Source organism: Tigriopus californicus, chromosome 10 (genome assembly GCF_007210705.1).
Source record: "Tigriopus californicus strain San Diego chromosome 10, Tcal_SD_v2.1, whole genome shotgun sequence".
Taxonomy (NCBI): domain Eukaryota; kingdom Metazoa; phylum Arthropoda; class Copepoda; order Harpacticoida; family Harpacticidae; genus Tigriopus; species Tigriopus californicus.
The window spans coordinates 4,399,048-4,426,825 of record NC_081449.1 but is presented as its reverse complement, the minus strand read 5'-3'; the positions used below and the strand labels follow the sequence as shown (position 1 = coordinate 4,426,825).

At 45.1% G+C, this 27,778-nt stretch overlaps 3 protein-coding genes across 13 annotated transcripts; 2 read left to right on the top strand and 1 right to left on the bottom strand.

The window, feature by feature from the left end:
* Positions 1-185: 185 nt before the first annotated feature.
* Positions 186-10,242, top strand: LOC131888533 (transformer-2 protein homolog alpha-like). 7 transcript variants are annotated; one of them, XM_059237414.1, is made up of 5 exons: positions 189-490; positions 5,998-6,045; positions 7,445-7,540; positions 8,207-8,323; positions 9,506-10,242. In XM_059237414.1, exons 2-5 carry the CDS (start codon positions 6,034-6,036, stop codon positions 9,539-9,541), a joined length of 261 nt encoding a protein of 86 aa, XP_059093397.1. In that variant the 5' UTR covers positions 189-490; positions 5,998-6,033; the 3' UTR covers positions 9,542-10,242. The 7 variants fall into 7 exon arrangements, 3 of the variants coding, with proteins under 3 accessions (XP_059093397.1, XP_059093395.1, XP_059093396.1); XM_059237412.1 differs by having other exon boundaries at positions 195-620; XM_059237413.1 differs by lacking the exon at positions 189-490 and adding an exon at positions 5,223-5,879.
* Positions 10,243-12,060: 1,818 nt separating this feature from the next.
* LOC131888519 (twitchin-like) lies at positions 12,061-23,766 on the top strand. Of its 5 annotated transcripts, none has more exons than XM_059237397.1 (18): positions 12,061-12,182; positions 13,469-13,613; positions 13,710-13,884; positions 13,964-14,031; positions 14,724-14,849; positions 15,076-15,120; positions 15,873-16,026; positions 16,102-16,398; positions 16,468-16,612; positions 17,128-17,252; positions 18,486-19,388; positions 19,460-19,783; positions 19,845-20,311; positions 20,391-20,526; positions 20,621-20,941; positions 21,026-21,112; positions 21,180-21,465; positions 22,250-23,766. In XM_059237397.1, exons 1-18 carry the CDS (start codon positions 12,076-12,078, stop codon positions 22,308-22,310), a joined length of 3,972 nt encoding a protein of 1,323 aa, XP_059093380.1. In that variant the 5' UTR covers positions 12,061-12,075; the 3' UTR covers positions 22,311-23,766. The 5 variants fall into 5 exon arrangements, with proteins under 5 accessions (XP_059093380.1, XP_059093377.1, XP_059093376.1 ...); XM_059237394.1 differs by having other exon boundaries at positions 13,964-14,028; positions 21,622-22,279; XM_059237393.1 differs by having other exon boundaries at positions 21,622-22,279.
* A 5-nt stretch (positions 23,767-23,771) lies between these two features.
* LOC131888520 (structural maintenance of chromosomes protein 3-like) lies at positions 23,772-27,653 on the bottom strand. Its single transcript, XM_059237399.1, has one exon. It carries the CDS (start codon positions 27,515-27,517, stop codon positions 23,909-23,911), a length of 3,609 nt encoding a protein of 1,202 aa, XP_059093382.1. The 5' UTR covers positions 27,518-27,653; the 3' UTR covers positions 23,772-23,908.
* Between the last annotated feature and the right edge of the window lie 125 nt (positions 27,654-27,778).

The following is a 27,778-nucleotide window of genomic DNA, read 5'->3' as shown; positions in this document are numbered from 1 at the left end:
TCCTTGGCGCGTTCGTTTTCGATTTTGAAAGCATTCGGCATTTCTTGATCACTCTTCTCCGTTGTCTTGGGACGGCCGAGTCGGCAAGCCGAGGCCGGAGTGGAGTCCGCAATTCGAGGTCGCTCGGAGTCAATGAAGTAGGTGAGTGAGTGTGTTTAGGGCTGAATGGAGGAGGCTGAGGCGAGGTTCGAGGGAGTCGCCCATCAGGTGATTGTGGTGAAAAATCCGTTATCCCTCTCAGGCCACAGAGGAGAGAAGAGAACGATCAGTGAGGTAGCTGGAATCGACTTTGGGTCGGAAAATCACCCCTTTTTCCGATCCAGACCCAATCCGGCTGCTTTGGTATCTTAGAGGAGGATCATTCCCAAAGTCACCAGCAAGCTTTGGAAACACAGAGGACTTGCCGCGGGGAAGACAGCCTTTGGGGAGGTTTTGGTGGGAAAGGACACCCCTGAGGAGGATCAAGTCCACTCGATTTTTGTCTGAACAGGTGAATCCGAATCCGAATACTAGAATATCGTCAAGGAATCGAAAGCGAGGAAGGGAGTGAATCCATTGGAGAGAGTGACTACTTACCCTAGGAGTGTTTGCGAGAAACTTTGCTTGTCTGATCTTTACAGGTAAGTTATGTAACAACATTTTATTGAAGCTTCATCTCCCGTGAATCTTTATCTCAAGGAGGAAAAGCTAGTCCCGAAATATATATCCCCCATCTAGATGGTTAGTTGTTCCAATCCAGGTGCATTTCGACAGTACCCAGTGTCTAGCCGTTCCGAGGTCAACGTTGTTCGAATCAGTTTGATCAACCACTTTGACCTCTATCCTTCATTGCCAACTTAGAATAGACGCGTTGTTGTTGTCCTCCTCGGCCGTTGCATTCTCCTCCACCAGGTTCACCTCCTTGGTCTTTTCTTGTCCCTCACTCATTTTGAGTGCTTTCGTTTGAACAAATGGATTTGCTTTGCTCTGTTACAAGCAATCAGCCCTCGCGAAATGAAACGAACTTGGCCGGCCTGCAATTCTCTCCCGAAGCTTTCATTACTTTCTCGTCATGTTTTTAGAACCCTCCCCGAGGGCGTCGTCAGCCTTAGGTGGGAATTAGCTGCCGGATTTCGGTCTGACAGCGTCTGAGGACGGTCCGTCCTTTCACTCGATAGGATTTGAAGGAGGGAGCAAAGCCCAAGAAAAGCACCGAGAATGGCAGGGCCAACGTCTTGGGTCTTGGGAGGAGTAGGAATGTTTCGCATTGTTTTCAGCTCCTCGATCTTGAATTCTCCAAGGACGAACGAGTACTTAGTTCGAATCAGAGACACCTGGGATAGTTGAAAGACATGGATGAGTAGCGGGGAATTGGGAACGAGATCCTACATGGAACAAAAGAGACATATGATAAGAGAAAGGGAGAGAATGGTCTCATTCATCTTGGTTTTCTGGACCCATTCCGATGATTTATGGAGTGATTTTGAGGCCAGTGCATTCTAGACATTGAAAAATTGACCCGACAGCCCCTTGCTTGAATGAGTATTGGGGTTTTCTCCTTTAGACCTCTGTCCTTACCGGGGGTCATTGAGGTGACTCGGTGCCGAAGGTTGTTGATCTGACTCCATATCGGTCGGAATGGCGCTTGAGCTGTCCCCATTGTAAGTACATATATTATGTAAACGTACAGTATGTACTACATGAACCTATATTTGTATGTACAGTAGAGTATGAACCATTCGGGATGTCAATTATCAATGACTTGATGCATTCGAAATATTACCCTCAAGGCCAAAGATGATGCAGCTGACAGAGCATCCTCCAACTGTCCTAGTCGCATGGACAAAGTTTAGGATCTGTGACTTACGTACAAGGTAGTCGTCAATCAACGCATTGTTACGGCAAATGTCTGTGAAGAATTCTGTACCTACATCACACGTTCTCCCATGCCTCGAAACAAATCATTGGTGTCCTTGGTTGAGGCGGGATGTTTTCATAGAAAAACTTCGCAACACAATATGACCCACCTCAATGTGTGGTTGGGGGGTAATGGGGAGGCCTGGAACATGACTTGGCTCCCTCCAGACTGTTTTAAGGCTGACAGGGCACTGCACGTGGACAATGATATCAAATTCCAAACTCCTGGAACGTAAACATTTTCCCACACTGATCGAGGGCGAAAGCGAGGAAAGGGCCTGGAGGATTGCGTGTTTTCCGCTTTGATTTACGACGCTTACCCCAGGCCAAAAATCCTATCCGGAGTACATACACGTGCTACACACACACATATATATTCGCTGCTCAGAATAGTAGAATGTAGTCCAAAAAGTCTTCTGTCCTTTGTGGCTGCCTGCTTAGGCTAGTTAATCAAATTTAATGAGATGTAATTGTGCATGGGCGGCTTGAACCCACAGTTCTCAGTGCGTGAGCTTTTTGCCTTCGATCGGGAAGTTTTGCCTTCGATCGGGAGCTAAAGTTGCAAGCCGAACAAGTTCCCAATGGATGAGAAACCTTTAGCAACACTGCTATTTCGCTTTGATTTCAAGCCTTGCAAAACAATGGCAACCTCTAAGGGTTGTTAAACGTGAGCCCAAGCAAACGCAATCATTAGAGAAATTCGAATCCAGCGTGACTGGGGGAAAACGACCAATTTTGAACGTTTCGGAAATGGGATCCCTGGGCAAACAAAGTCCAGGGATCAATGTCATGTCTCAACTTGCCGAAATGGCACAAAATCGGAGATATTTGGACTGTTGGAGAAAGGTTTCGAGTTGGAACAATGCAAATATCAGCACAACAAAATATTTTTGCGCATTCTTTGAGGTTCGTTTCCATTTCTCAATGGAAGTGTGAGAGGAAATAATTACATCCCTGTCTTGGGTTTGACTGGCGTCCAAACAACATCGTTACTCTTGGATATTTTGGGTGGGATGTCGTCGTTGTCTTCGCCGTTTTCTGGATCTCTTTCAAGCCTTCAATTTCGTAGCTCTTGCAAAAAAGCACTCCTCGCTCGAGACACTTGAAGAAGGTTCCCAGTTAGTAAAGTTTCAAAGTAACTCTCTCTTCCTGTGTCGAGAGGGAAATATCGATTTTTCAGTTGGCTTCTCCTCATAACAAATCTTGGAAGTAAATTAACTTTGATGTTGAGGATTTGCTCGGCCCCATGACTAAGTGAGTGAAAGCAAATCATCTGCGAAAAGACCATTTTTTGACGCCCTGAATTTTTACTCTCATCCGTGGGCCACTAATGCAAACTCTAAGACGTTTTCAATGCCCTTCCATTTTTTGCCCTTTTTCCCTCTCAGCATCACTTTTTTCGAGCGAATATCCATGTGCGAACGAGATGACGAAAGGACAATTAGTGAGAGAATTTCAAATATTCTCCCGGATTAGTCGCGCATAATTTGCATAATTTGCCGCCTATCTCTCTAGCAAACATTTTTCAAGTTTCCCGCGATTTCTCTTCCCTTCTTTTCTTCCTATATTTTTGATTCGCTTGCCTGAATCAATCAGAGGAAAGGCATTCATTAACTGGCCTGTTGTGGGAACACACGAAAAGAGGGAACAAAATGCCCCGTGACTTGTATGCGCGCCCCAACGCCTGAATGAGGCAGTTAATCGCGCAAAGAACTGGCATTTGTGAAATGCCATACGTATTTCCCTAGATAACAATCGCCTGATTAATTCAATGTAATCCTAATGCTGGCCTTTTCGTTCCACTGCATCGCTTTGTATGCATGGCCAAGGATATAATCGCACGTATGTAGGCTCATCCACGATGCGAAAGGAAGTTTGGGACCGAAATGCACTGCGATTCATGACGGGTAACGAGACCTTCTTGCTTTTGTTCGACCCGAAAAGACCTCTCATTCACATCCCACTTTACACTAGGTGGTTGTGTTTTTCAAAATCAAGGCCATATGCAAGTTCTAACTAAGGTCGCTTGGGAGCATATCTTAGCCACAAATTATGAGCACTTGAGCTCGACTCTCATCGATCTTGGCCTTCTCAAGAAGAGTGACCAAGCCTCCTCCTGTCTATCTCTCGCTCTGTGCTTGAATTATGTAATGCCATTAAACGGTTCAAGTAGCCAATTAGAGAAAGTGAAAATGCATTGCCGAGTTATGTGGTCACTCACATTTTGTAAGTTCCTCTACGAAATTCTAATGATTAGTTCTTGGGGTGAAATCTGTGACTTTAATCGTTTCGATGCTCCACTTGGAAAACAATTGAAAAATGGCACATCGGGGTCTCTACCTATGTTATTTTACAGAAGGGTCACAATCCATCATTACGATAGCGGGACAAGAAAATATTTCTTATCCCGGAAAACAAGGACCTCTTTCATTAAACCGCCCCTCTCTCATAATGATACTCCTCCTAAATCAATGAAAATGCGACCTCCCCTCCCATGTGGTTCTCGAACATACTCACATTAGTTGTTATTGCTGTATCCCCCAAAGAATCAATGACCTGAAAAATTAGTTTCCCGTTCAATCAAGCCCTGGAGAGCAGAGTACAAGTCGAGATCACTTGGTCAGTCTCAGGTGGACTTGGGCTAATGTACTTCGAGACATCGGGACAGATTTGAAGTGTCAAAGTACGGTGGCAATCCATTTGGACTTTGTGGAGGGGAGGGAGGGGGGGGGCGCTTCATTGATATGCTTTTTGACTTTCATCCATTGTCTTCTGCAGTCTTTCTTTCTTTACTCTCTTTCTTTCTCTTGTTTCAGGTGTGCTCGGACTCATGAGAGTAATATTTTTGTTGGACCTCATGAATTTCAAATGACGTTGATGACTTGAGCTCTCCAATGAGGAACACCTGGAGAGATCAGGCTAGGATTTAGGCTCATTGTGGCATTTAGCAGAGAGCATCTACCTAGTTCACCTTTGCGATCGTACTTCCTCTTAGGGCATGAGCCAATACCAAATGAGGGGGTTAAAACATATGGAGACGTCACAAGGATCACACAATCGTGGTGTTATTCTTAAAAGTGCAACAAGAGTTGTTGATGAGAAATTCCTCGCTCGTTTTTAACGCCTATCATCTCCACAAGGGAGCTATGGTGCAGTATAGACGTAGTGTACATATTGTACGTAGGACACACATCATCTTGGACAACATTGGCGAGAAAGAAAGCTAATCTTAGGATGCCCCCAGCTAGTCCCCTTTGAAACGCACACCAAAAAAAAACGAAATCGCGGACACACACACCTCCTACCTCATATTTTGGCCTACCCAATGGCCCCAACCGTCGTCCCATTTGGTCCGGCCTTCGCCACTCAATGGCCAGTCCAAGTCTGTCGTACTAACTCGTAGGTGTCTTTTCACACCGAAGGTTCTGAGGCCGTTCCCTCCACTATCCTGGGTGTTACCGTTGTTACGAACGACAAGGTAGGCCCACAGCCAAGATCTCGGTGTGCATGTGTGTGTGCATGTGTGCCATTCTTCTTGCCCCGTTGAGGCCTGCCTTTTTCAATGAGAGGTTGTTCTCTTCTCGAGGCTGCATCATCTTGGGCCAGAACGGACCCGAGAAGTCATTCAACGTGTGTACGTACACACACGTAACGAACGAAGAACGAAGGAAGGCGTTGTAGAGTAACTACTAGTACATAGACGGTGTTGGTGGTAGATTCATTCAGAAGGGGGGAGGGAAGTACGAGTAATTCAAGCACAAATAATATCGGATTGGGCAGTTATTGGTGAATGGGCCAGGGCGCGAGTGCTCAGGAGGACAAATAAGCTCTCGAGGATCCCTCTTGTTCCTCCTCCTCAAGAAGGACAGTCATAATCAGAACATACAACCCAAGTGATCTCAGTTGTCAGTATTCCTTTCAATTATTCCACAGTTACTTTAGAAAGTGGTGTCTAATAGAAACACATCTCATTGAACCTTCAGGTGAGCTCCAGGGTCCATTGTTGCACAACGGAGAGACGCTTGTTTCAATTCTCAATCCAACGACCCAATCGATGTGTTCCTAGGAATGTCATTACTAATCTGACTTTCATCATTCCAGGTTGCGACAGGGTTGTGATTGCACGAGCCAATCACCATGGCCCGAGGGGTGAGTTCGATTCAATTCTATTAAGATTGTTCCACTCAAGGTCTGTCACGAAATCCAAGGTGTTTTGCAAGAATCTGGGATTCCATTGAACCGTTCAATAGCGGCAGCGCCTTTCTTGATCCCAATATTGTTGCTCTCTCATAAATAACTTGCCAAATGGCCTCCTGATTGAGTGACTGACCTTGCGTGGCGTGCTCATTTATTTTTTTTGATGATTAGGGAATCTAAGTTTAAGGGTTTGCCGTGGCCATTGCACGAGCAAGATTACAGGGTGAACGGGATAAAGTGTTACAAGCAAAAGCATCCATTGCCGCTATGAAAGTTGCTCTAGATACACCAGATTCTGGATTTAGGCTCTTTGATAAACTCCCTTTCAGTGTAAAAAAGATTAGTCAAATTGGTCGCTCTTCACAAAAAATATGCGCAGAAAACATCCACTGTCAGCCTCACCGCTGGCACGCTCTGTACTGTCCCTAGAAATGACTTGCTGACCTTTCCTTCCATACGTCGAAAGCTGTTGTTCAAAAAATGTTGCAATGGTTTCAATGCAAAGCCAATACCGTCGGCAATTGGGGCACCAATTTTGAAAGTCAATGGTTCAACCATATTGTCACTTTTGCCAAACCAAATTCTGTAACACCTTATAAAATCCACCCTGTATAATGATGAGGAGAAGGCGGTTGGCATTTGAAAGGTCCAAGGTGGGTCTTCTCGGTTTGACTAAGAATACGATAAAGTAGCAATGGATCCCGGACCTTGTTTATCTTTGCACATGAGCAAACAAAGATCTTTCAGTTTGTCTTTGTTGACTCGGCTCTCCTTGAATGAAAGTTGTAAATTCTGGCATAGACAAAATGTAAACACGTCTTGAAATATGTCTGAATAGAGGTACACAAGTACATACAATAAGTCAGAAACGTAAGGAACGGCCAGGACAATGCTCAACACAGCCTTGGCCTTCCTTCATTTTCTCGATCCTTTATACATACATACACAAACACAGAGAGGTCCCATGAAGTATACACGCAGTTGTTTACAGGCCTTAAATATTTTTTGTCTCAAGTATCTTGTTCGAAATCACCTGACCTTTTGTCAAATGGCATTGTCAAGGTTCATCTAGTTTTCCCATCAGGAGATCAAATTGTCCTCAAATAATTCCGAGCAAAAACTCATGTTTCAAAGCTAACATGAAAATTAGAAAAGCAAATACTCATTGATTTCTAAAACGCACTATAGCCCTTGTTTTTACGAAAAGTGTTCACATTCCTTACCATCTATTTGAAAAATGCAAAATGATATGGCACTTGCGATGGAGGCCATGGCTAAAGAGTAGGTATAATTATTTTTATTCAATTATAACTCCAAGTGATGGTATTTTATCCTGTGTCTTTTTGAACAGTATTCCGAGGTCAACGATGGCCACGAAGTGTACGTGAAAGTATCAGAACTCACAGTGGATGACGATCCCCCGCGAAGAAGCTCATCGTCTTTACTCGTAGGTTTTTGATCCTTTTCCATCACCGAGGATTTTGGGAGGTTCCTTCCTCACCGAAAGAACCATCCAATCCTTGAGAGTGTTGTGGCTTGCCATCTTAATTGTACATGACTCAAACCAAAAAAGAACAAGTCAACGCTCAATCGAATCAAAATGTACATAATAAGAACAAAGCACAACTCCGAACCGAATAAGAACCAGCTAAATAAAGTACACGTCACGTGGACTCATATATTTAAAAAAAGACATTCCTGAATCTACTGTGTACATAGGATCATTAAAAGGCTTCCACTCCATGTATATATATATATACTAAATGGATTAAACTTGTAAATGGAGAAGGGTCTCTGTCTAATGTTAATTCATTTCAGGCGCATGGTCTTAAAGCCGGTGGCTCAATCGATACTAAACCATCCAGATTTGATCGATATATAAATAGTCTAATCAAAACACAGGTTCTCTTCCATAGAGACCATACTAAGTCATATTGCCATGTATAAAATGATGCATAATCAGTAAAATTCTATTCAAACCAGCTCAAACAGTGCCATAAACTGGTGTTGCCCCCTGGTGGGCTTTTGCATCTGAATTCGTGTATTGTACAGTATGGACGTATTCTTGATATGGTTCAAATCCTGGAACTAATTCAATCTTACATTTTTATAGGAGCTCAAACCACCCAAACCAGGTGGACGCAGAGGATCCTTCAATCCGGCTGAAAAGAAGGCTGGAGGCGGTGGCGGAGGAGGCGGTGGAGGAGGCGGAGCCGCCGAAGAAGGAGATGTAAGCAACCATTTCCATTCCTACATTTCTATTTCTTACTTTTGAATTGCACTGAGAATGAATCTTTGGAAAGATAAATTCAATGTAGGTAATTGTTTGTTTTTGTAGCCATGAAATCAGTTTAGCTCAAACAGGAAAAGATGCAATATTGTGCACGATGAGGAGTTTCCTTTTGAAAGAGGAAAAGCTAATAGAATTGAGTAACCAGATAATATGCAAATGTTCCTGCGATCGGACTTTACCAATACATTACAATAAACACTTGTGACACTTTGCTCGTGGTAGTCTGACTGTGACTCATTTCGCATGAAATTGAATCATCTAAAACTGTTCCATGAAAATAGTTATTTTTGTGGCTGCAGTGTGTTGATTTGAGAACACATGGAGAAGACAATCTTTTTAGGAGGAGAGGGGGGCGTAGCTGAATTTCGAATCTAGTCACAAGGCATGCTAATTGAGGTATTCATCCTCTGTCACAAGACACGTCAGGCCATTCATACTTGGACCGAGATCGATTGGGCAGGGATTCCTTCATTTCACGTTAGATGGCGTCCAACGAGGCAGTCTTCGATTCCTTTGGCCTTTCAGCAAAAGCTCCACTTTGGTGAAAAACGGTGAATTCCTCGCACACACTTAATGAGTGCAGGTAGCTTTGTCGTCTTCAAAGGACACAGGCAATTTCAATTAGACAACGGTTTCATTCTTTGATGTGAATCAATATTCTATTTCGTCACCTTCGTCGAGCTCTCAAAGACATTTTCGTATTCGATAGTCGTGAAAAATATTAGTATATTGGTTTGATGTTGATGTTGAAAACAATATTTCGGATTGAGTTTGCTGTACAATGAATCCCGCTAATGCACCCATCTTAGACAAGAAAAGCGAGTTTAGGAGTACTCCGATTCAGTGATTTTATGGCAAATTGCCAAAAACTTGTCCTTAAAACACAAGGCAAAAGAAAAACTTTACGTTTTCGAAATCGAGAGGGGGAATGCAGTTTGTTGAGCAATACACGTGCTATGCTGTCCGTTGCGAGAGTTGAATAGCTCTTCTGAAAATAGGAAGGGATATTTTTTCGGGTGGAGGGGAATGACACTGTGTCAGAAGTTTTAGAGAAAAACTCGTTATTAGATGGCAAACGAATAAAATGAACTAAAATGTGCTCTCTCTTCTTGTTTCCAGTGGGTAAGTGTCCTGTGCAACGAGGTGGTACGTTAACGGCCCTTAAAAATATGCGGAATTTTCATGAGAGCTTTGATACGTGAAGTGACTACTGTGAGTACAGACACAAAAGGGCAAACGCAGAGGTAAGTCCGATTCATGACCACTTGAGCCAATCTTTGGTCAATGATGCCCGCCAACTCGACCCCATAGGGTGTCTCAATGGACAGGTCCAAAATCCCAAGCCCCACTGAATTTGGAAGATGGCAACAAATACGTCACCCTGTCGGAGCAAGTGCGGTCATTCCGGAGATTTTCCTCTTGCCCAACTAAAGGACGATGGATCTTTTGCTCTTCTCCTCTAGCTCTCCGAGTACGAAAGAGCACTTGAGAGAACAATGTACGAGAATGTACTTTTTGGCTCGGTTGTTCAAAAGTTTGTCAAAATTTGACAGCTCACTGCTCCTCAATGATGGACTGGGACAAGCAGGCTATCTTCATCCACACCACGTACATTCTATGTACCGTACATACAGTGAGAGCGTAGATTCGTCATCGAGTAATCTTTAGAACTTTTCCCTTTTGGCCCTCTTTCTCCCGTTCCTTTGGCTCTTTTTGGCTTGACTTTCATTGGCCAGACGTTCTAAAGCCATTAAACGGATTTATGGGGTGTACCCAGTTAGGAGGAATCTCAACTCTTGACCACGTTCAAATAGGGAATGAGTTAATGAGTCGTGTGCCACTATCATGAACTATCCAGCCCCCCGACAATTAGTATGATCCGCCACAGATCACCCCCAAATTTTCCTACCCTCAATGTGAACGTAACTCATCCCATAACTCTTGGCAAAATCTCGACTTGATCTGAACCCATGGCCTTGATTGCAAGTGGGGTCAGGCCACTTGGACACATCCTATGATTGTGCGTCCCATTTCGTACTCTTGAGCAAATCATCAACTCGAGAGATGGGACAGATGGACTCGAGAAAGACCCACTCGGTCAAGAGGCAATGGGAGGTAGTTTCTATCTTTTTTCCCATTGTTCTCGAACGAGGTTGACATTAGACATCAGTTCGAAAAGGTTGGTGGGGCATGAGCGGTAATAGACAGGAGCTCAAGTCGAGGTGGATAGCAATCAACCGGTCACAAGTTAGAACAAGGATGTGAAGAGACAGTTCTCGGATATTCTGCATGAGTGATGAAATGCGAGTGAATTAGCTGAACGCCATAGGCCTCCTTGCCTCGGATCTTAATCCCGAGCTTCAGCGAGATTTCCTGACTGACTTCTCACAAGCTCTCGGAGGGGTTGGGAAAAAAACCTGTCGAGATGTACGTATGTACGTACGTAGGTATGTATACGTAGTCGGGAACGAACTTTGGAACAATCAGTCTTTCGACAAGACTTTGATGAACCCATCTTTGTTTTAGATTAGCTTTTTGGCCCGAGGTGTTCCTGACGACACCTCATACATCAGAGGTGACACGTATTCGATGCTTATTGTCTTGAAGGCCAAATGGAAATGCCCATTACATGGTCTGGCATGAAGGGGTCAATGACTATCTATCCAACTCTACTCATTGCAATGAGCTTGCCATTCTGAGGGAGAAGATAATCTCAATAGCATGTAACCAATATCACTTTGGACAAGTACAAAGTTCCTACTCCAGTTTTCAGAATAATGCAAAATCCCGGGGTTAGCATGAAGCACTCTGAAAGCGACGAGCCGTCGAGTCTTTAGCTTTCTCTAGGATAGATAGAAGCAATAGATTGTACACACGGAGTCACCCCAGGCCATTCAGAGTTCAAAACAATTCCACAATCTACACGCGAAGATTTCGGCCGTAGCCATGTCCATTCCAGTGCTACCCATTGTATTGCTCTCATGCTCGGATCCTCAGATATTCAGAGGTGAGGGAAGAACACGTTCACAACGATTGTGTGTGTGTGTGTGTGTGTATGCAGTCTGCCAGACCCCTGGACCTCATGACACTACTACTTTCTATCCGTACATACCCTACTACTGCAATGGGGAAGGAAGGGTATTTTTCTCCCCTTCACATCTCTTAGAGCTGCCTGCATTACCAACGATACGTAGAAGGCCGGCTAACTTCCTTCGTCAGGACACATCAGCGACAATAATTGGGGGCAATCCTTAAAACTTTTGTCTGTTTCTTCTTTTCCCCCCTCTCGTTCTCCCCGCTCATTGTGAACCTTAGTGAGCCCGATTGACCGACCGACGGTCCATCCAGGAATGGGTGTTCCACTTCTATTGTAGTCGCCGACTGTCGTACAGTTATACAGTTATGAGATAGAACAGAGTGGGTGAGGGTGGCTTAAGGAATCTCGTAGTCTTCGGAGGTCCACTTGGGCCCCGGTCACGAACGGGACAACAGCGATCCAAGGATGAAAGAGGTGCTTGGCGTGACATTGGACACTTGTGGCAGGTTCCTTCAGCAGAATTTGTGATTCCAATCCATGCGTTCAATCAACCGTGCCCAACGAACAAGTGGGTGATTGTGTGTGCTCGAATCAGTGAGTGAGTGCGTGCGTGAGTGATAGTTTTCCGCCACGATCGATTTTGTCCACGACAATGACCATTCCTCAAGAGAGGAGGGGATCCGGCCAAGTTCGCCGAGGATCCGTTCCCATGGATCGAAGGAACTCGGGAGCCGGCAATCTACCCCCGACATCACCCGAGTCAGATTCAATCGAGCAGAACTCGAACTGCCCATCTCTTTCTTTCTTTCTATTCTTCTCCTCTCTCTCTTTTTAAAGGCTTTTGATTTTGCCCATGGACACCCAGTAGATTGTACTTACAGTGGGTGGGTACCTACCCCCTTGATTCTGTTGAAGCGATTCCTCTCAAGATCTCGGGGGAATTCGTGGATTTCAGCAAGCTCGATCCACCCAATCAAGAAACCTATTTCTTTAACATTTGTTTCGAAAAAAATTCAACACTCCATTTTGAGGCCATTCTTGACTCTCCCTCATCGTCTCATTTTCTCAGGAAGTACGTGTGAGGTTTTAAAAGTCACATTACCTCACATTTTAATTCGCAAATGGTCAATGGAGAGAGAAACTTAGACACTCTAGTAAGTAGTAACACGATTCGCGTGTCTGATCCGCATCCAAAGATCAAGTCTAAGATTCTCAAGTAGTGAACAGACGATTTGACAATCAATTAATCGATCTCTTCAAGTACACACACTTCCATCAGATTACTCGTTTGTAACATATCAGCTTTGCCTCGTATATCATGGAGTACTTGAAAATGCAAACTTATCCCCCATTGATCGATTCATCCAATATAACACATGTTACAAGTCAAGTCGACATTTGGTTTCGGCCTTTCAAAGAAGGCCTATCTACCCTCGTGGACGGAAGATTGAGAATTAGAACGAAAGAGATGGGTGGAAATAAATCAAAGTAAGATTTTGAATGTAAATACCCATTGCTTATTCAGAATCATTAATTGAATCCGGCTAGAAAGGCTCAGCTTATTCCGAAAAGCGCAACTCCAATCCTGGACATAGGCATTAGATTAATGTGGGCCCGTCGCCGAGGCAATCCTGGAGGCCTAAAAATACGCCTGAGTGCGATTTGTTTTTCCCACATGCAGAATGACGCACAAATTGACTTCTCACATGGCTCTTGGAGGAAAATAGGTGATAAATGCCGTAATCCCGAGTGCCTTTGCTACTTTTGTTGTTGCATGTGTTGCTGATGTTGATGATGGTGGCGATGCTCTTTTGCTCCGTCGGTCCTCCTTTTGTAGTGACTCAAATGTCAAATCCCACGGAGTTCAGGAAAATGGCACGAAAGTATCAGCTCGATTTATTTCCTCACAAGTCTTGCATCGACTGCATTTCACAAACACAGCCTTCACTTTTACTTTGGTGAAGGTCGAGCGAATTGCATCACTTAATACGTCTCTTTGGACCCGGTTATTGATGATCCCCGACATTCTTACAGTCCTGGGACAGAGAATCCACGCCATTGAAGCCGCGTGGCAAAGAGTCCAAGTTTGTGGCCAAGCCTCAAGACAAGTTCTCCGGCAATGAGAAGGAGAATGTCTTCGTCCAACTGGAAGTGTTTGGCGACCCTGTGCCCAAAGTCGAATGGTTCAAGGTAAGAGAGAGAGAGAGAGAGCGAGCTCCATGACCCACCCTCTTTGAGCACTCACCCTCAAGTCTGATCTGGTCTGGTCTTCTTCTTCGCCCACAGGGCTTTAAAGACCTGTCCATGGAAGGTCAACGCTTCAAAACATGGACGGATGGAGAGACGAACACCGCCATTTTGGGGATTGAGAACCTCAAACAAGAGGACGAAGGCTCCTACAAGTGCGTGCTCAACAATGGCGGAGGCGAAGTGGAACACGAATTCAACATCTACGTTACGGGTGAGAGGCTCAAGGAAGGGGTTGTGGATAGTTGGAAGGCCATAGTACTAAGAACAGGGATGGGTTTGAATGCTTCTAGTCGAGGGAGGAATGGATTTCCGTGCCATGTTGATGAAGCGCAAGAAGCCACAGAAGAAAGTCGTTGTGGTAAGTGCATGCTTGCTTATTGATGAACAGTCCACGAACTCACTCTAAACTTTGAACATTGGATGTATCATAATTTGTATTTCGAACTGCAAGATTTGGCCGGATAGCCGGCCGAATCATGTACTAAATCCAAGACAAACAGACAAAAAACGCCTAAAACAGCACATCTTTTGCTCAAGTATAAATCGATTAGCTGTAGAAGTTGCTTTTGTAAATCGAGTGGTTGCAGTCATCATTAGAACTTTTCGGCTTGCCTCAGTTGTTCGTTGCACGTGGAACACCTGTAAATCTTGATTTGTAAAAAAAAAATTATGCTTGTAAACAGTTCAGACTTAATCGTATCTATTTTGTGTCTTTCATATTTCAGAGTACTCTCAAACACTGCCTTCTATATAAAGTTGCCTCCCTCACAAAGGATAAATAGTATAAATATCTTAAGAGTGTGCTACTTTGCCGTGGTTTGCTTGTTGTGCTTAAACTGTTGTGAAAGATCTAAAGGCTTGCCATCCCAACAGGCAGATTTTGAGACATAAATGCCATTCCCTTCAACAATTTTCATAAGAGGATGATTATTCATCATCTACCCTCAAACTCGTCAATTGAAAGTCTTGGTTGCATTTTGGGCCCCCACCCCAACCTATTTGTGTTCGTTGACAAATCAGCGGCTAACAACGGATTGAATGTGCTTTCAGGAAAAATATGAATGGATTGAGGAACCCGTGGATCGTAAAGTGAAACAAGGCGCTTGCGATGAAGTCTCATTCACGGCGAAACTGTCCCACAAAGGCAAGAAAGCCAAGTGGTACGTCCGGAATCAGGTAATGAATAAGGGTGGTATCATGGCACAATCCTCAAGTTTCCTTTTGGACTGGAAATTTACCTCGTTCTTGAGAACATTCGTTTTCGCACATATTTATTAGTCAAGCTAGCTGAGCTCATGAGAGTTTCAAGCTTGAGTCAAGCACACACTTTTTCGAGCAATCAAAAGGAAGACGAGCGAATCTTTCCAATTTTCACGTTCCTCTTTCACGCGCGAATTTTCAGGAATCCCTCAAGATCAAAACCCCCATAAAAAACGAAAACGGCGTGGTGAGTCTTCATTGGAAAAGGTCAACGAGCTTAAGTGTGGCCTTGATGATAAACAACAGGGTGGTGGTGATGGTGATGATGTCTTAAAAACTGGTGCTGAATTCAGCTTGGGTTGTAAACGGCTTTCAGTGTCTCCTTGCTAAATCGTACATAGTCTCTTAAATGCATCATCAGCTATGTGGTTCACCATCAGATAGTGCGAATTTATTGGCATGAGTAATAAAAACTAGATTGATTCTCCTTGGAGGCCACATTAAATCCTAAAAGCCAAGGATAGGCATGCCCATAACAGGATGCTTAAACACTCGAGTAAAACCTAAACTTAAGATGAAAATACTAATGCTGTATCACTGTATATAACTATAATAAAATCATCTTTTTTTCCAGGATTAAGAATCTAAATACCTTACCATGAATGAAGAATAATTGTATAACATAATCTCCCACATGCTCATGCCAAGTAGAACTTAATTAGTTTATCGGTTGTTTGCTACATAAAGGGTTGTGGAAGGGCTTAGTTTGTGTGGCTATAAACGCTATAAATTATTCCATTATGTACAAAAATCCCCCTTTTTGCCATAGATATTTTTCATAAAGGCCCACAAAGCCTTTTACGCTCGGTTTAGGTGTCATAAAAGTGATTGGCCATTCTGATTTTCACCCCTAAAGAACGCTACCTCCCCCTAAATATGTTTGTGCTCTCTGTTCTCTTATTCTTCCCTCTACTCTTCTAATTTTGGAATCATCTTTAGGAATGCTACAAGGGCGCCAAGTACGCATTCGTCGTCGATGACGACGTATTTACCCTTATTATCAAGAATCCTGAGGTCAACGATGCTGGTCGCTATTCGTGTGTAATCCGAGAGTGCAATGACCTCACCACAAGAGCCTCTTTAGAGGTTGACTGTAAGTATCTGTCACCTCCACTCTCTCTCATAACTTTCCATGAGGCCTTCACGGCACTTGTTCCCGTAATTACAGCACCGGATCCGCAATACGGCTTCGAAAAGAAGTTGGACAAGAAGAAACACGGCAAGACCAAGCGAAAGCTGAAGCTCAAGTGTAAGACCGACAATCCTGACACCAAAGTCAAGTGGTACAAGAATGGCAAGGAGATCAAGCTATCGGACACCAAGTTCCTTATCAAGAATGAGGCTGGCGAGCAAACCCTGGAGATCAAGGAGGCCGAACTGGAAGACTCCGGCACTTACACGTGTAAAATTGAGGAGTTTGGCAAAGAGGGCGAATCCGAAACCTCTTGCGAAGTTGTTATTGGAGGTAGATGACCTGACCAAGGATGGGTGAATTTTCAACAACCAATCTCTTGACTGAGCGATTTCGTTGCAGAATTCCCACACAAGTTCACGAGTGAACTCAAACCCAAAGAATGTGTTGAAGATGATCAGGTTGTGTTCTCCATTGATTGTGAACAAGAAGATGCTGAGGTTGAATGGATGAAGGATGGCGTACCAATCATTCCAGACGGCAAAAGGTGAGATCGAAGGTCCCTTTCAAGGAACCAAGTTTGACCCCTCTACTTCTCCCCAATCTAACTTTTCACTTCTTACTGACTTAACCTGCCCTCTTGAAGTTTCTTTTTTAAGAATTCACACTCCTTTCTTGATAAAATCGTAAATGAAATGGAGAAAGTCTGTGTTTTTTTTTTAAATCCAAATTTCATTATATCACCTAAATCCCAATGTTTGCTGGCAGGTAAACCAAGGACGAGTATCTCGAACTCTTTTGACTAAACCTACTAAACCTTCTCTCCTCAGGCGCTAAAAACAAAGACAAAAAATCTTCGAATGTATCCGTTTCTAACAACCCTGTTCCTCAGTGTGATCCCTCTGTGTACAAAGCATGTTCAAAACCACCTCATAAACCAATCCACCAACATTCAATCAAACAATCAATCAATCGATCAATCTCCATGGGTGAGCCATTGAGTAATGGTTCTTCTTGGAAGCAATCAAGATTTTCAACGTGCACTTCTGTTGATCTTTGCAGGGTGCAAATTGTCAAAGATGGCAAGAAGCGCAAGCTCATCATCAATGGATGCAAACTGGAGGATGCTGGAAATATCGCAGTCAAAACAAATGCCGACGAAAGCAGTGCTGATCTCGGTGTGAAATGTAAGTGACATGTGATATGATGGGGAAATTCAAATGATAAAAGGAAGCTCTGTCTGCACAACCCGTAAAAACAATTTAAAATCGAAAATTCCAACTGGATTTTCATATTGTAAACAAGTGGTCGTCGATTAGTGCGAACATCCCAAAGCTTTTGCACATTTGTGGATGAATCATAAATGCATCGATTTCGAAGTATGTTATTGAATTGGTCTGAAGTGTAACGCATTACATCAAAAAGCGCATTAGAGGTGGCTTGCTCCGTTCTTAAAATGTAATATCTCAAGAAAAATTGAAGTCTCTCGATGAATTGTTTTCAAGTAATGAATTTCTTTTGGCTTTCAAAAATCGTTGAGGCGCTGATTTTCAAACGAGGAAAATGAGTTATTTAGTGGTGGATGCGAATGTACATAAATACATAAACATATGGTCGAGGGAGCACAGCGTGTCAATCGCATTCTGTGTACCATCTCCATCCATCCATGTTTGTAGTTGTGATCTAACGTTGATAATCCTTAAAATGGTAAAGTCCTGATATGCAACTAAACCCTTCGTTACCCGAACGATCTATAATATGATGTTCCGTCACAATTCCAGCACCTCGTGTGGAGAGAGGTATTAAACACATCTGTTTTAAACAAAGTCTAAGTATAAACCATCGTTGTACATTACTAAACCCCAGTTCAAGCATCTAAGCGTTCCGTTCTCGTTATCGAGCCACATAATTTGTTTCAGGAATGTTGTTCTCATATGATTTTGGGTTTTGTTACTGCACCTCCTGACTGTTTTTAGTTCTTCGTTCCTGATCATTGACTTTAGTTGTCCCGACCAGCCATCAATGACTGTCCCAGGCAATACGATTCAATGCCGGGAGTTGTTCGGGATCATCCTTCGCAAGGAGAAGGGCCCAATTGTATACAATCGACATGGTTAATCTCGACAAGCATTTTACTAAAGCTAACACCCAAGCGACCTTTTTTTGGTCCTCAATCTGTGACACTTTCATCACAGTGTGCACTCCAAGGGCCAACATGTTCCTAGGCTAAACCAGTTCTAGCATGCCATTCGATAAAATGTTCCGCACTTGAATAAGTTCCGTTCCTAGGCTAAACCAGTTCTAGCATGCCATTCGATAAAATGTTCCGCACTTGAATAAGTTCCAAATTTGGACCTCAATGCATCTACAGATGTTCCAGACAAAGCGGACTAATATTGTCAACCTTCTTCATCATTCAGATAACAATGGTTTCGTCAAGGGCATGCGCGAGTTCAAACAATGCGTTGAGCGCGAGAAGATCATCTTCAACTGTGAAGTCAAGGACCCGGATGCGCCCGTGGACTTCTTCTTGAACGGCGAGCCCATTGTGCCCGATGGTGAACACATCGAGGTGGTGAACCTGGGCAATGGCAAACATCAGCTCATCATCAACAAGGCCGAAATGGGAGACAATGGAACTATCACAGCCAAGACGCCCTCTAACCGAGGCGATGAGATCATCGAGTCTAAGTCGCAATTCACAGTGATCAAGGGCGAAGAACCGCCCAAAATGGGCGACGTGGCTCCCGTCACTGGGGTGGCCAAAAAACAATGCAACATGACCATTCCTTACAAGGTCGAGGGCGAGAAGCAATCCGACCTCGAGATCTTTGTTGAGAAAGACGGCAAGCTTCTCAAGATTGGCAAGGACATCAATCTCACCGTTCACGGGGATCGCATTCAATTGGATGTGATCAATCCCAAGAGGGAAAAGTCCGGTGTCTACAAGGTCGTCATGAAGAACGCCCAAGGCCAAGACGAGCGTGACATTATGGTAAACATCATGGACGTGCCAACGCCACCCCAGACTGTTAAAGTCACTGACGTGTTCCAAGACAATTGCGTGGTCAATTGGTCTCCGCCCAGGGATAACGGTGGCACCGAGATCAAAAAGTACATTGTGGAAGCTTTGGACGTCTCAGCTGGAACAGGGGCTTGGACTGAGGTGGCTCAGACTCCCGGAGGAAACGATCGAGCCATCAAGGTGGAACATCTGATTCCCAACCACAAGTACCGATTCCGCGTAAGAGCCGCCAACAAGATCGGGCCATCAGATCCTGCAGAGATGGGTGGTGACGACATTCTCATGAGAGATCCTTGGGGTGAGTGCTCAAGCACCTTTACTTAGATAAAAGGGTCGGCTCCATGATCTGTAACCTATTTTTGTTCTTAGATATTCCTGATCCTTGTGGTCAACCAAATATAGACGATTGGGGTCCAGATTTCGCAGAGATGACGTGGAAGCCCCCAGAGTCGGACGGTGGTGCTCCAATCACTCACTACGTCATTGAAGTGAAGGAGAAGAACATGAACCAATGGGTGGAAGGCAAGCACTTGTCCGCCAAAGAGGTTCAAGAGATGGGTGGCATGATCAAAGGTCGGCAAGACGGCCTGGTCGAGGGCTGCGAATACCAGTTCAGAATCAGGGCTGTGAACAAGGGAGGACCCAGCGAACCGGGACCACCATCCACTCCTATGATTGCCAAGACTCGATTCTGTTAGTCCGATTGATAATCATCAACATCCACAACGTTAACCGGTGGTTGTTCTATTTTTAGTGCCTCCTCACCTGAAGGGCGACGGAATGTACGACATCACCTTGAAGAAGGGTCGTCCCATCCGATACGACATTTGGTTCGGCGGAGAGCCGGCTCCTTCCGTCGAATGGCTCAGAGAGGGACGTACCCTCATGTCAGACAAGGATACGTCCATCGAGCTCTATTCGAAGAATGCCATCTACACCGAGAAGAACACGGTGCTAAGCATCCCAAGGGCTGACCGCGTCCGAGACACAGGGTTATACACTATCAAATTGACCTGCGAGGCTGGCACTTTTGAGGCCAGTGGTCGCGTGAACGTGTTGGATGTGCCAACTAAGTGTCGCCGACTCGTTCCTGACGAGGTCCGCGCTGAGCATATCAAGTTGAGCTGGTTGCCGCCAGAGGACGACGGTGGCACCCCCATCACCAATTACTTGGTCCGATACATGGACATTGACTCAGGGGAATGGGTCACCGCTTGCACAGTAAGAGCACAGTTACAGATTTCAACAAAATAGATAGCAATATTTGCATTGGATTCATTGTATCATCCATCCATTACAGACGGGTGGCACCAGCGCTGTTGCCAAGGGTTTAAAGCCGGGTCATTTGTACCAATTCGAAGTGTCTGCCATCAACAAAGAGGGCCAATCTGAGCCCATCTTCACAGGAGACCCAATTCTGGCAGAGAACCCCTACAGTAAGTGTTTCGCCTTGTTGGAACAAGTGTCAGGTCGTTCAGACATTTCCTCCTCAGAGCCAAAACTTGACCTCTTGCTCTTTTCGTATTCTAGAGCCACCAAGTCAGCCTGGAGAGCCCAAGATCACCGACTTTGATAACAAATCAGTGACCTTGCGCTGGGAGAAGCCCAGGGATGACGGAGGTCGTCCCATTACACACTACGTCATTCAGAAGAAGGACAAGTTTGGAGGCTGGTTTGACGCCTTGGTTACGGACAGTACCAATTGCGAGGCCAAAATTGACGAGCTGGAGGCTCGCGTGCCCGGTCTAAGTGAAGGCAAATGGTATCAATTCCGTGTCATTGCCGTCAATAAAGCCGGAGAGTCCGATCCCTCTCCCCACACCAAACCTCACCTTTGTCGACACAAGAACCGTAAGAAAGCGAGTTTCCTTTGCATATACAAAAAGAGTAAAAGAAAAAGCTTGATCGTGTTTTTCTTAACCAATCTTATCTTAGTGTCACCATCCATTGACAAAGGCCAAGCATCGTCCAAAAAAGTCAGGGTCAAGAGGACGGCGGTTTGGCAGATCAAGTGCCGTGGCGGTAAGATTCTGGTTCCAACTTTGCCAATTCATGGGCTCCGCACTGACTTTGAATGGCTTTTTTTCAGAACCCCCTCCAACCTTCACCTGGACCCATCCTCATGACGGCGAAATCCGGAATAGCGAGAACTTCTCGATCCTGCATGACGAATACCAAGGGGGGGCCACCACCACCTTGGTCATCCACAAGTCTCGCGTCTCTGACGCAGGCACCTATATCCTCGAGGCGACCAACCGCAATGGCAAGGAGAAGGTCGAGCTGGACCTTATTGTCCTGGACAACATCCCTGAATGCGAGTGCGACATGTATAGGTCTGGAAACAAGCAATGCTCATGCACTCATTCCTACACTGGGTAAGACCATGATGCTACTAGCTAGCTAGCTAGCTAGCTAGCTAGCTCTAGTCCTTGAATGCTTTTCTCCTAACCCTTGGATTTAGAAAGCATGAATTTTGTCTAAACACCACCATGGATGTGGTTCAATAGATTCAATGATCCGGTTCTAACTAGGGAAAGACGGGGGCTCTCTGCTCTTTCCGCTCTGACCGAGGACTCAGAGGCTCCCTCGGAAATGGCCTCACTCAGACGAGACGCCCATTCTTCAGCTAGTCTAGACGATGCCCAAATACCCAGATCAAGGTTCATGCGGGCAAGAAGTGAGGCGCCCAAAACGATTCTAAGAGAAACTCGCGGCGACGCCACCACCATCACTAACATCCAGCCTGCATCGCATTACGCCAAACTTGACTTGGATGCAATCGAGACGGGAACGGGACCGCGTTTGAGACGTCGTGGCACCGTTACTTTCGGCAGCACGTTGCCCATCCGCTCTTTTCAAACTGAGATCGTGCGAACTTTCAAGGACGATCGCGATTACCAGCCTGATACCCTGAAATTTTTCAAAACCCCGTCCTGTGTTTGGTTTGACACCCCGTATCGCACTTTGAGCCGGTCCTCTCGGACTCGAGCTTCGTCCCGATTCGTCAGACTGTAGAGCTACGTTTTCAGTCGGTCGGCTCTGTGTCTCTTGTGAATTCCAGAGCAACCCTCTGGTAGTTGTGCATGACTAATGCATGCCCTAATGTTGACCACGCATGAGGCTTTTCTAACATCTCTCTCTCTCTTCATTCCGTTCTAGTCCCGACGACGGCCTAAAGCGGCTCGTGGAGATGCAATTCGGAGAGAGTGTCTACTTTTAGTTACTATCATCAATTCCAGCCAACGAATGACCAATAACCACCCAGACCCACACCACCAGCTGGAATGTGTCTTCTGGCTGCTGCAGCTTCAACAACTACTACTAAGTTTTTGCTTCCTTCTGTGATAGTAACACCCACCTTGAATAAGATTCTCCGGATCACGACACCATCGACCAATCTCTCTCTCTCTTTCTCTCTCTCCTTTCCCTCCTTCCTCACTCTTACACTCACTGACTCCTCTCCGATCCCAAAGATAAGTGGGGTGGATGGTTTGACGGGTGAGACCGGATGATGGCCTTGGGAAGGAGCACCTTTTCTCTCCTTCCTCTTTCCTACATTAACCCTTTCCGCTTACGTTATCTATCCTAAACAAAACAACAACAACAATAATAATAATAATAATAATGTAAGCATCATCATCGCTTTGATCGACATCGATTACATAGAAGTCATCAGCCAATCGTCACCATTATCATCATCAATATCGCCTCTCCACTCCTTAAGATACTGTATCAAAAAATCATAAATATCGTTGTTTTCTTGTGGAATATCACCATGCCTTTGAAGAAAAGTTAAGCTCAATATGGCTGTATCTCCAAGCACCACTAACCTGAGAAAAAAAGAGGGCGGAGACTTGGCTCGCCCTGATCCCTATGTACATACTATTTGATTGACCAAGCCGGGGCGTGCAAGTCTCCACTATATTATTACCACTACTACTACTACAATTATTAACAAGCCACCCGTATCAATCCAACAAATCACTAACGACCGGAAACAACTCTTCAAGAGTTGCAGAGTTCAATAGATGGAACTGCATGAATGAAGAAGACGGAGCTCTACTCTTTGAATAGACTGTCTATCCACCCCGCCAGCTCTCAAGCCCAACCCAATCAATCAGTCCAGCAACCCCTTGTTATTCATACAACATATGTAATACTGTTAAAATCACACAACAATAACTTGCCACTTGGTCACATAAAGATGCTGTTTTGTAATGCAATGGGATAATTTTGTGTCTTGATCCATATGTGTGTGTGTATAAGATTCCAAAAAGGTGCTCTCTCGTTCCTTCTCTCTTTGTCTTTGCCTAGATCGAGCAACAAGGGGAAATCTGATTCATTGTCTTCCAAATTGGCAGCAAAAACAAAAGCTCTGATCCTCCACATGCTCTAACCTTCAAAACGATTGTCACAAGTGCCAATTTTTCACTACAAATAATCTAAATGTTATCGACTGGGAGACAAATCGAGAGTTGAACATTTGCTGACGCTGCCTATGTACTCTTACCCTGTAAATTCTTTGTTCAATAAGCTACTCCATTGCTTCACTGTGGATTCTTCTGTAACATGCCAACATCCATCAATATAAAATAATCTCTCCTCATGCTTTCTTTCCTGAACATCAATGACATCCTTTTTTGGAATAAAATCCTTTCTAGAGAAAAAACTCCAAATCAGAGACGGTTATCGATTTAATTATAGATTAGATGCACAATTATACATGTAAAATTCACGAACACATAAGACTTTGGAGGTAATATGCAAGTATCGGTGTATAACTAAGATCAGGAGGGGATGGGGTGGAAGTTCCGAGAGTTAATTTTGAGTGGTATCATCTTCAACGAAATCGTAGGCGTCTTCGCGAGTGACACAATCTACATGGGAAACTTTGTTTCTGAATTTTACACCGTAGAATTTACTCGCATGTGCCAGCAGTTCCGGTCGGAAGGTGGTGGTGATAAATTGTGCACCATCAGCCAACTCATGGATCATATCAGCGACTGCTTTTCGATGCATTGCGTCCAAAGCAGCGTCGATTTCGTCGAACAGGTAAAATGGAGCTGGATCGCACTTTTGAATGGCAAAAATGAGGGCTAGAGCCACAAGGGACTTTTGTCCTCCTGAGAGTTGGGCCATATCTTTCATTTCGGCGTTACGTCCGGAAAAGGATACTGAACAAGACACGCCGGTGGCGTTTTCAAGGCGTCGAGCTTGGTCCTCGTGAGAATCGCCTTCGTCATCGGCTTCTCGTTTGATGGAGAGAGTACCCTGACCAGTAGGAACGAGCTTCTTGAATACCTCTTGGAAGTACTTGGAGACTTGTTTGAACGTGAAAAGGATGGCCTCGAACTTGCGTTGCTCGAGGACGTCCATGAGATCCTGGATCTTCTTTCTGCCGCGATCCAACTCCTCTTTTCTGGACATGAGTTTCTCCTTCTGCTCCGAGAATGAGATGAACTGGTCCAACGCCTTCTTATTCACGTGGCTGTACTTTTTGAGCTCGAGATTGGCCTTCTCCAACTGTTTGAAGAGTTGCTTCTGGGACATGTTTTTGTACTTGCTAAACGCATCTGTGGGTAACGAGCCAAGATCCCTGATTTTCTTGGTGCACTCCTGGATTTTGGCCTGATACACAGTTTGCTTGGAGGCCATCTTTTCGAGCTCTTTGGCATCCTCCTCGATCTTGTCCGCAATCTCGCGTTCACGGAGACGATGTGATTCTAACTCACCTTGAGCTTTCTTGCGTTTCTTCTGGACTTCGGCGAGTTTCTTGTCCAAGGACTTTAGCGAGTCGGAGTTGTTCGATATCCTCGAGTCCAGGGATTCCAATTCGTTGCCGGTGTTTTCTAATTGTCTCTTTCGATCCTCCACGGAGATCTCTTGCAAGGCCTGCACTAATTCATCCTTACGACGATTCAAGTTATTGGTCAAGAGATTCTCCAACTTGTTCTTTTGGGCTTCTAAACGCATACGCTCGGCAAAGGCTTTCTTGTTCTCTTGCTTCAACACTCGAATATCGTCATTGAGAGTGTCAACCTCTTTTTGATCTCTAGTGGAGAGGGTAGCGAGGAGTTCTTGATTCAACTCCGATTCAAGGCCCTCTTTCGAGGTTTGCATAGACTCCAACGAGGCCTTGAGTTGGGTTAAAGACCTTTCCTTGGGGTTTTGACTTCGCTCAATCCCATTGAGCTCTTCCTTCATCAGTCGAACATCCGTGCGAACTTTGTCAAATACATCCTTGGCCTTACTATTTTTGGTCTCCATTTTCTGCATTTCGGACACCACGCGATTGATATCGGCCTCAATTTCATGCAATTTATTCCTGAGTTTCTTCATGTCACTCTCTTGGGTTATGATCTCTTCATTCTTCTCAGAGCGCGTCTTTTGAATCTCCAGCCGAGATCGGGATTTGTTGAAGTATCCACCCGTCAAGGAGCCTTTCGAACTGACCTGATCGCCATCCAACGTCACACAATCCAATCCCGTGGTTCTGGCCAGTTGGGTAGCAACTTCCAGATTTCGGCATATCAACGTTCGTCCGAAAATGTATCTCAAAGCCTTGTCGTAGCGATCCTCATACTCCAATTTGGACACCATGGCGATGGCGTCCTTGGTCTGCGGATACTCGATTTGACGCACATGCAAGCGATTCAGAGGCATGAATGTCACTTCGCCGGGGAATTTCTGCTTGTTCATCTCTTTCAAGATTTGCGTTCCCACCTTGTCTGACTCGACAATGTGATGGAAAAGTCTGTTTCCCGCTGTCACCTCAACGGCCGTGTAAATGCTTTGCTCACACTCGAAGTTTTCGATCACCAAACCGAAATATGATTCGGCAATTTGAGCCCAGTTCCCGCCTTTATCGCGGAAGATTTGAAGCACTCGTCTCACACTGTCACGACCGTTCAAGATCGGTTTGCCAGCCATGGATCGGAGGGTTTGATCAGCCTTAGAGAGCTCCTCTTTCATGGCAGAGAGAGATTGTTGGAGATTCATCTCCTTGCGACACAACTCGTTTCGTTCGGTTTGGAGGGTATCCTTTTGTTTCTTCAAGTCGTAGAAGCCCTTGTTCTGGTCGTCGATATTGGTCCGGAAATTGTCTTGCTCATTGGTGGCTTCGTCGATTTTCTTTTCAAGCTCTCCACGTCGTTTCGAATCACGCTTCAGATCCTCGGTCAATTTTTCGATTTGCTCAGTCTTATCTCGGATTTGCTTGTTCAGGGACTTGAGCTCCTTCTTGATCCACTCATCTCGTTGTTCCTTGGACGTGAACTGGGATCCTCGACCTTGCTTAGCGTACAGTTCTTTACGTTTCTGTTCCTTGAGGGCTAATTCCCGAGTGCATTCATCCTCCTTCTTCTTCATCTCCTCATATTGGGGTCGGATCTTTTCCAATTCGCCTTCTTTGACAGCAATGGTATCTTTGAGTTTGGTGAGCTCTTGCTCGGCTCGATCCTTGGACTTGTTGTCACCACTCACCTCATCTTTCAAATCCTTGATGACGAACTCGAGTCGCGTTTTCTCCTTCGTCAATTGTTGCAGCTCGGAATTTAAATTGTCCCGCTCTTCTTTGGCTGCGGCTTCTTTCACCTTGAGGTCTTTCACCTCGCGACTGGCAGATTTGGCCGAATCTTGGGCTTCTTGGAGGGCGTTTCGGAGCCGTTCTGCGTCATCCCCCGAATTCTTGCGCTTGCTCTCCATTTCATTGAGTTTCTTGCGGGTTTCTTGGAGCTCCCGGTCATGGATCGTGTATTCCAATGCACGTCTCATCTTGTCATACTTCTGATACTCCTTCAGCTCCTCCTTTTCCTCTTCCAAGGTGGCGAGTCGATCCTCGATGGTCTTCAAGAACTCGTCAATCTTCTCGCGCTTACTCTCAGTTTCTTTCAAGATGGTCTTGGACTCCTCTCTACGTTCGTCATACACCCTGGTGCCCGCCACTTCCCGTAATAATTTTAACCGTTGAGAATCCGGAGCCGTGGCCATCTGATTGATCTTGCCCTGTTTCACGATATAATATGGATTGGCCCGGGAAAATCCCGCGGATTCCAGTAGATTCATCACCTCTGAACGGGGAACCATTTTCTTGTTCAAGAAATAGTTATCCTTCTTCGAGCCAATCACCCGACGCAAGAACACCTCATCCTTATCGATGGGTAGTCGATTGTCAGAGTTATCGAAAATGATCTCCACGTAAGCGGATATAACCCGTGGACCCGTGCCTTCATGCAAGAGAGCTTGGCGTTGTTCCGGCCGCAAATGCGAGTACTCATCGCTTAAAACGAACTGAATGGCGTAGAAGAAATTCGATTTGCCCGATCCATTTCGACCCACCACCACATTATGTCCGGGATCAAAGGGCTCGACCACGGTTTGCTCTCGGTAGGACTTGAAGCCCTGGATGATGACCTGCTTGATGTACATGGCGGGGATGCAGGCCACCACAACACACACCCAATCAAGGCTGAACGGAGATCGGTGGTTGAGGGATCCTAGGGGTCGCTTTGTTGTTGAGGCTGCTTTTGTGATTGTTCGCTCCAGAGAGAAGCAAGATCTGGCGGGCGGCGGGGCCGGCCAGCGGGCGGGCGGATTGAGTTGAGACGGTCGAGACTTCAGAAGCGGCGGCCTCAGGGCTGCCAAACACAACAGGCAGGCCCGGGCTAGACGGATGGCACGGACGCACGG

Coding starts and splice junctions, on each gene's coding strand:
- LOC131888519 (XM_059237393.1), top strand. CDS start 12,076: ATGACCATTCCTCAAGAGAGGAGGGGATCCGGCCAAGTTCGCCGAGGA. Junction 20,312..20,390: donor AATGGGTCACCGCTTGCACA/GTAAGAGCACAG, acceptor CATCCATTACAG/ACGGGTGGCACCAGCGCTGT. Junction 21,466..21,621: donor TGCACTCATTCCTACACTGG/GTAAGACCATGA, acceptor GGTTCTAACTAG/GGAAAGACGGGGGCTCTCTG.
- LOC131888520 (XM_059237399.1), bottom strand. CDS start 27,517: ATGTACATCAAGCAGGTCATCATCCAGGGCTTCAAGTCCTACCGAGAG.
- LOC131888533 (XM_059237414.1), top strand. Junction 7,541..8,206: donor GAAGCTCATCGTCTTTACTC/GTAGGTTTTTGA, acceptor ACATTTTTATAG/GAGCTCAAACCACCCAAACC. Junction 8,324..9,505: donor GAGCCGCCGAAGAAGGAGAT/GTAAGCAACCAT, acceptor TCTTGTTTCCAG/TGGGTAAGTGTCCTGTGCAA.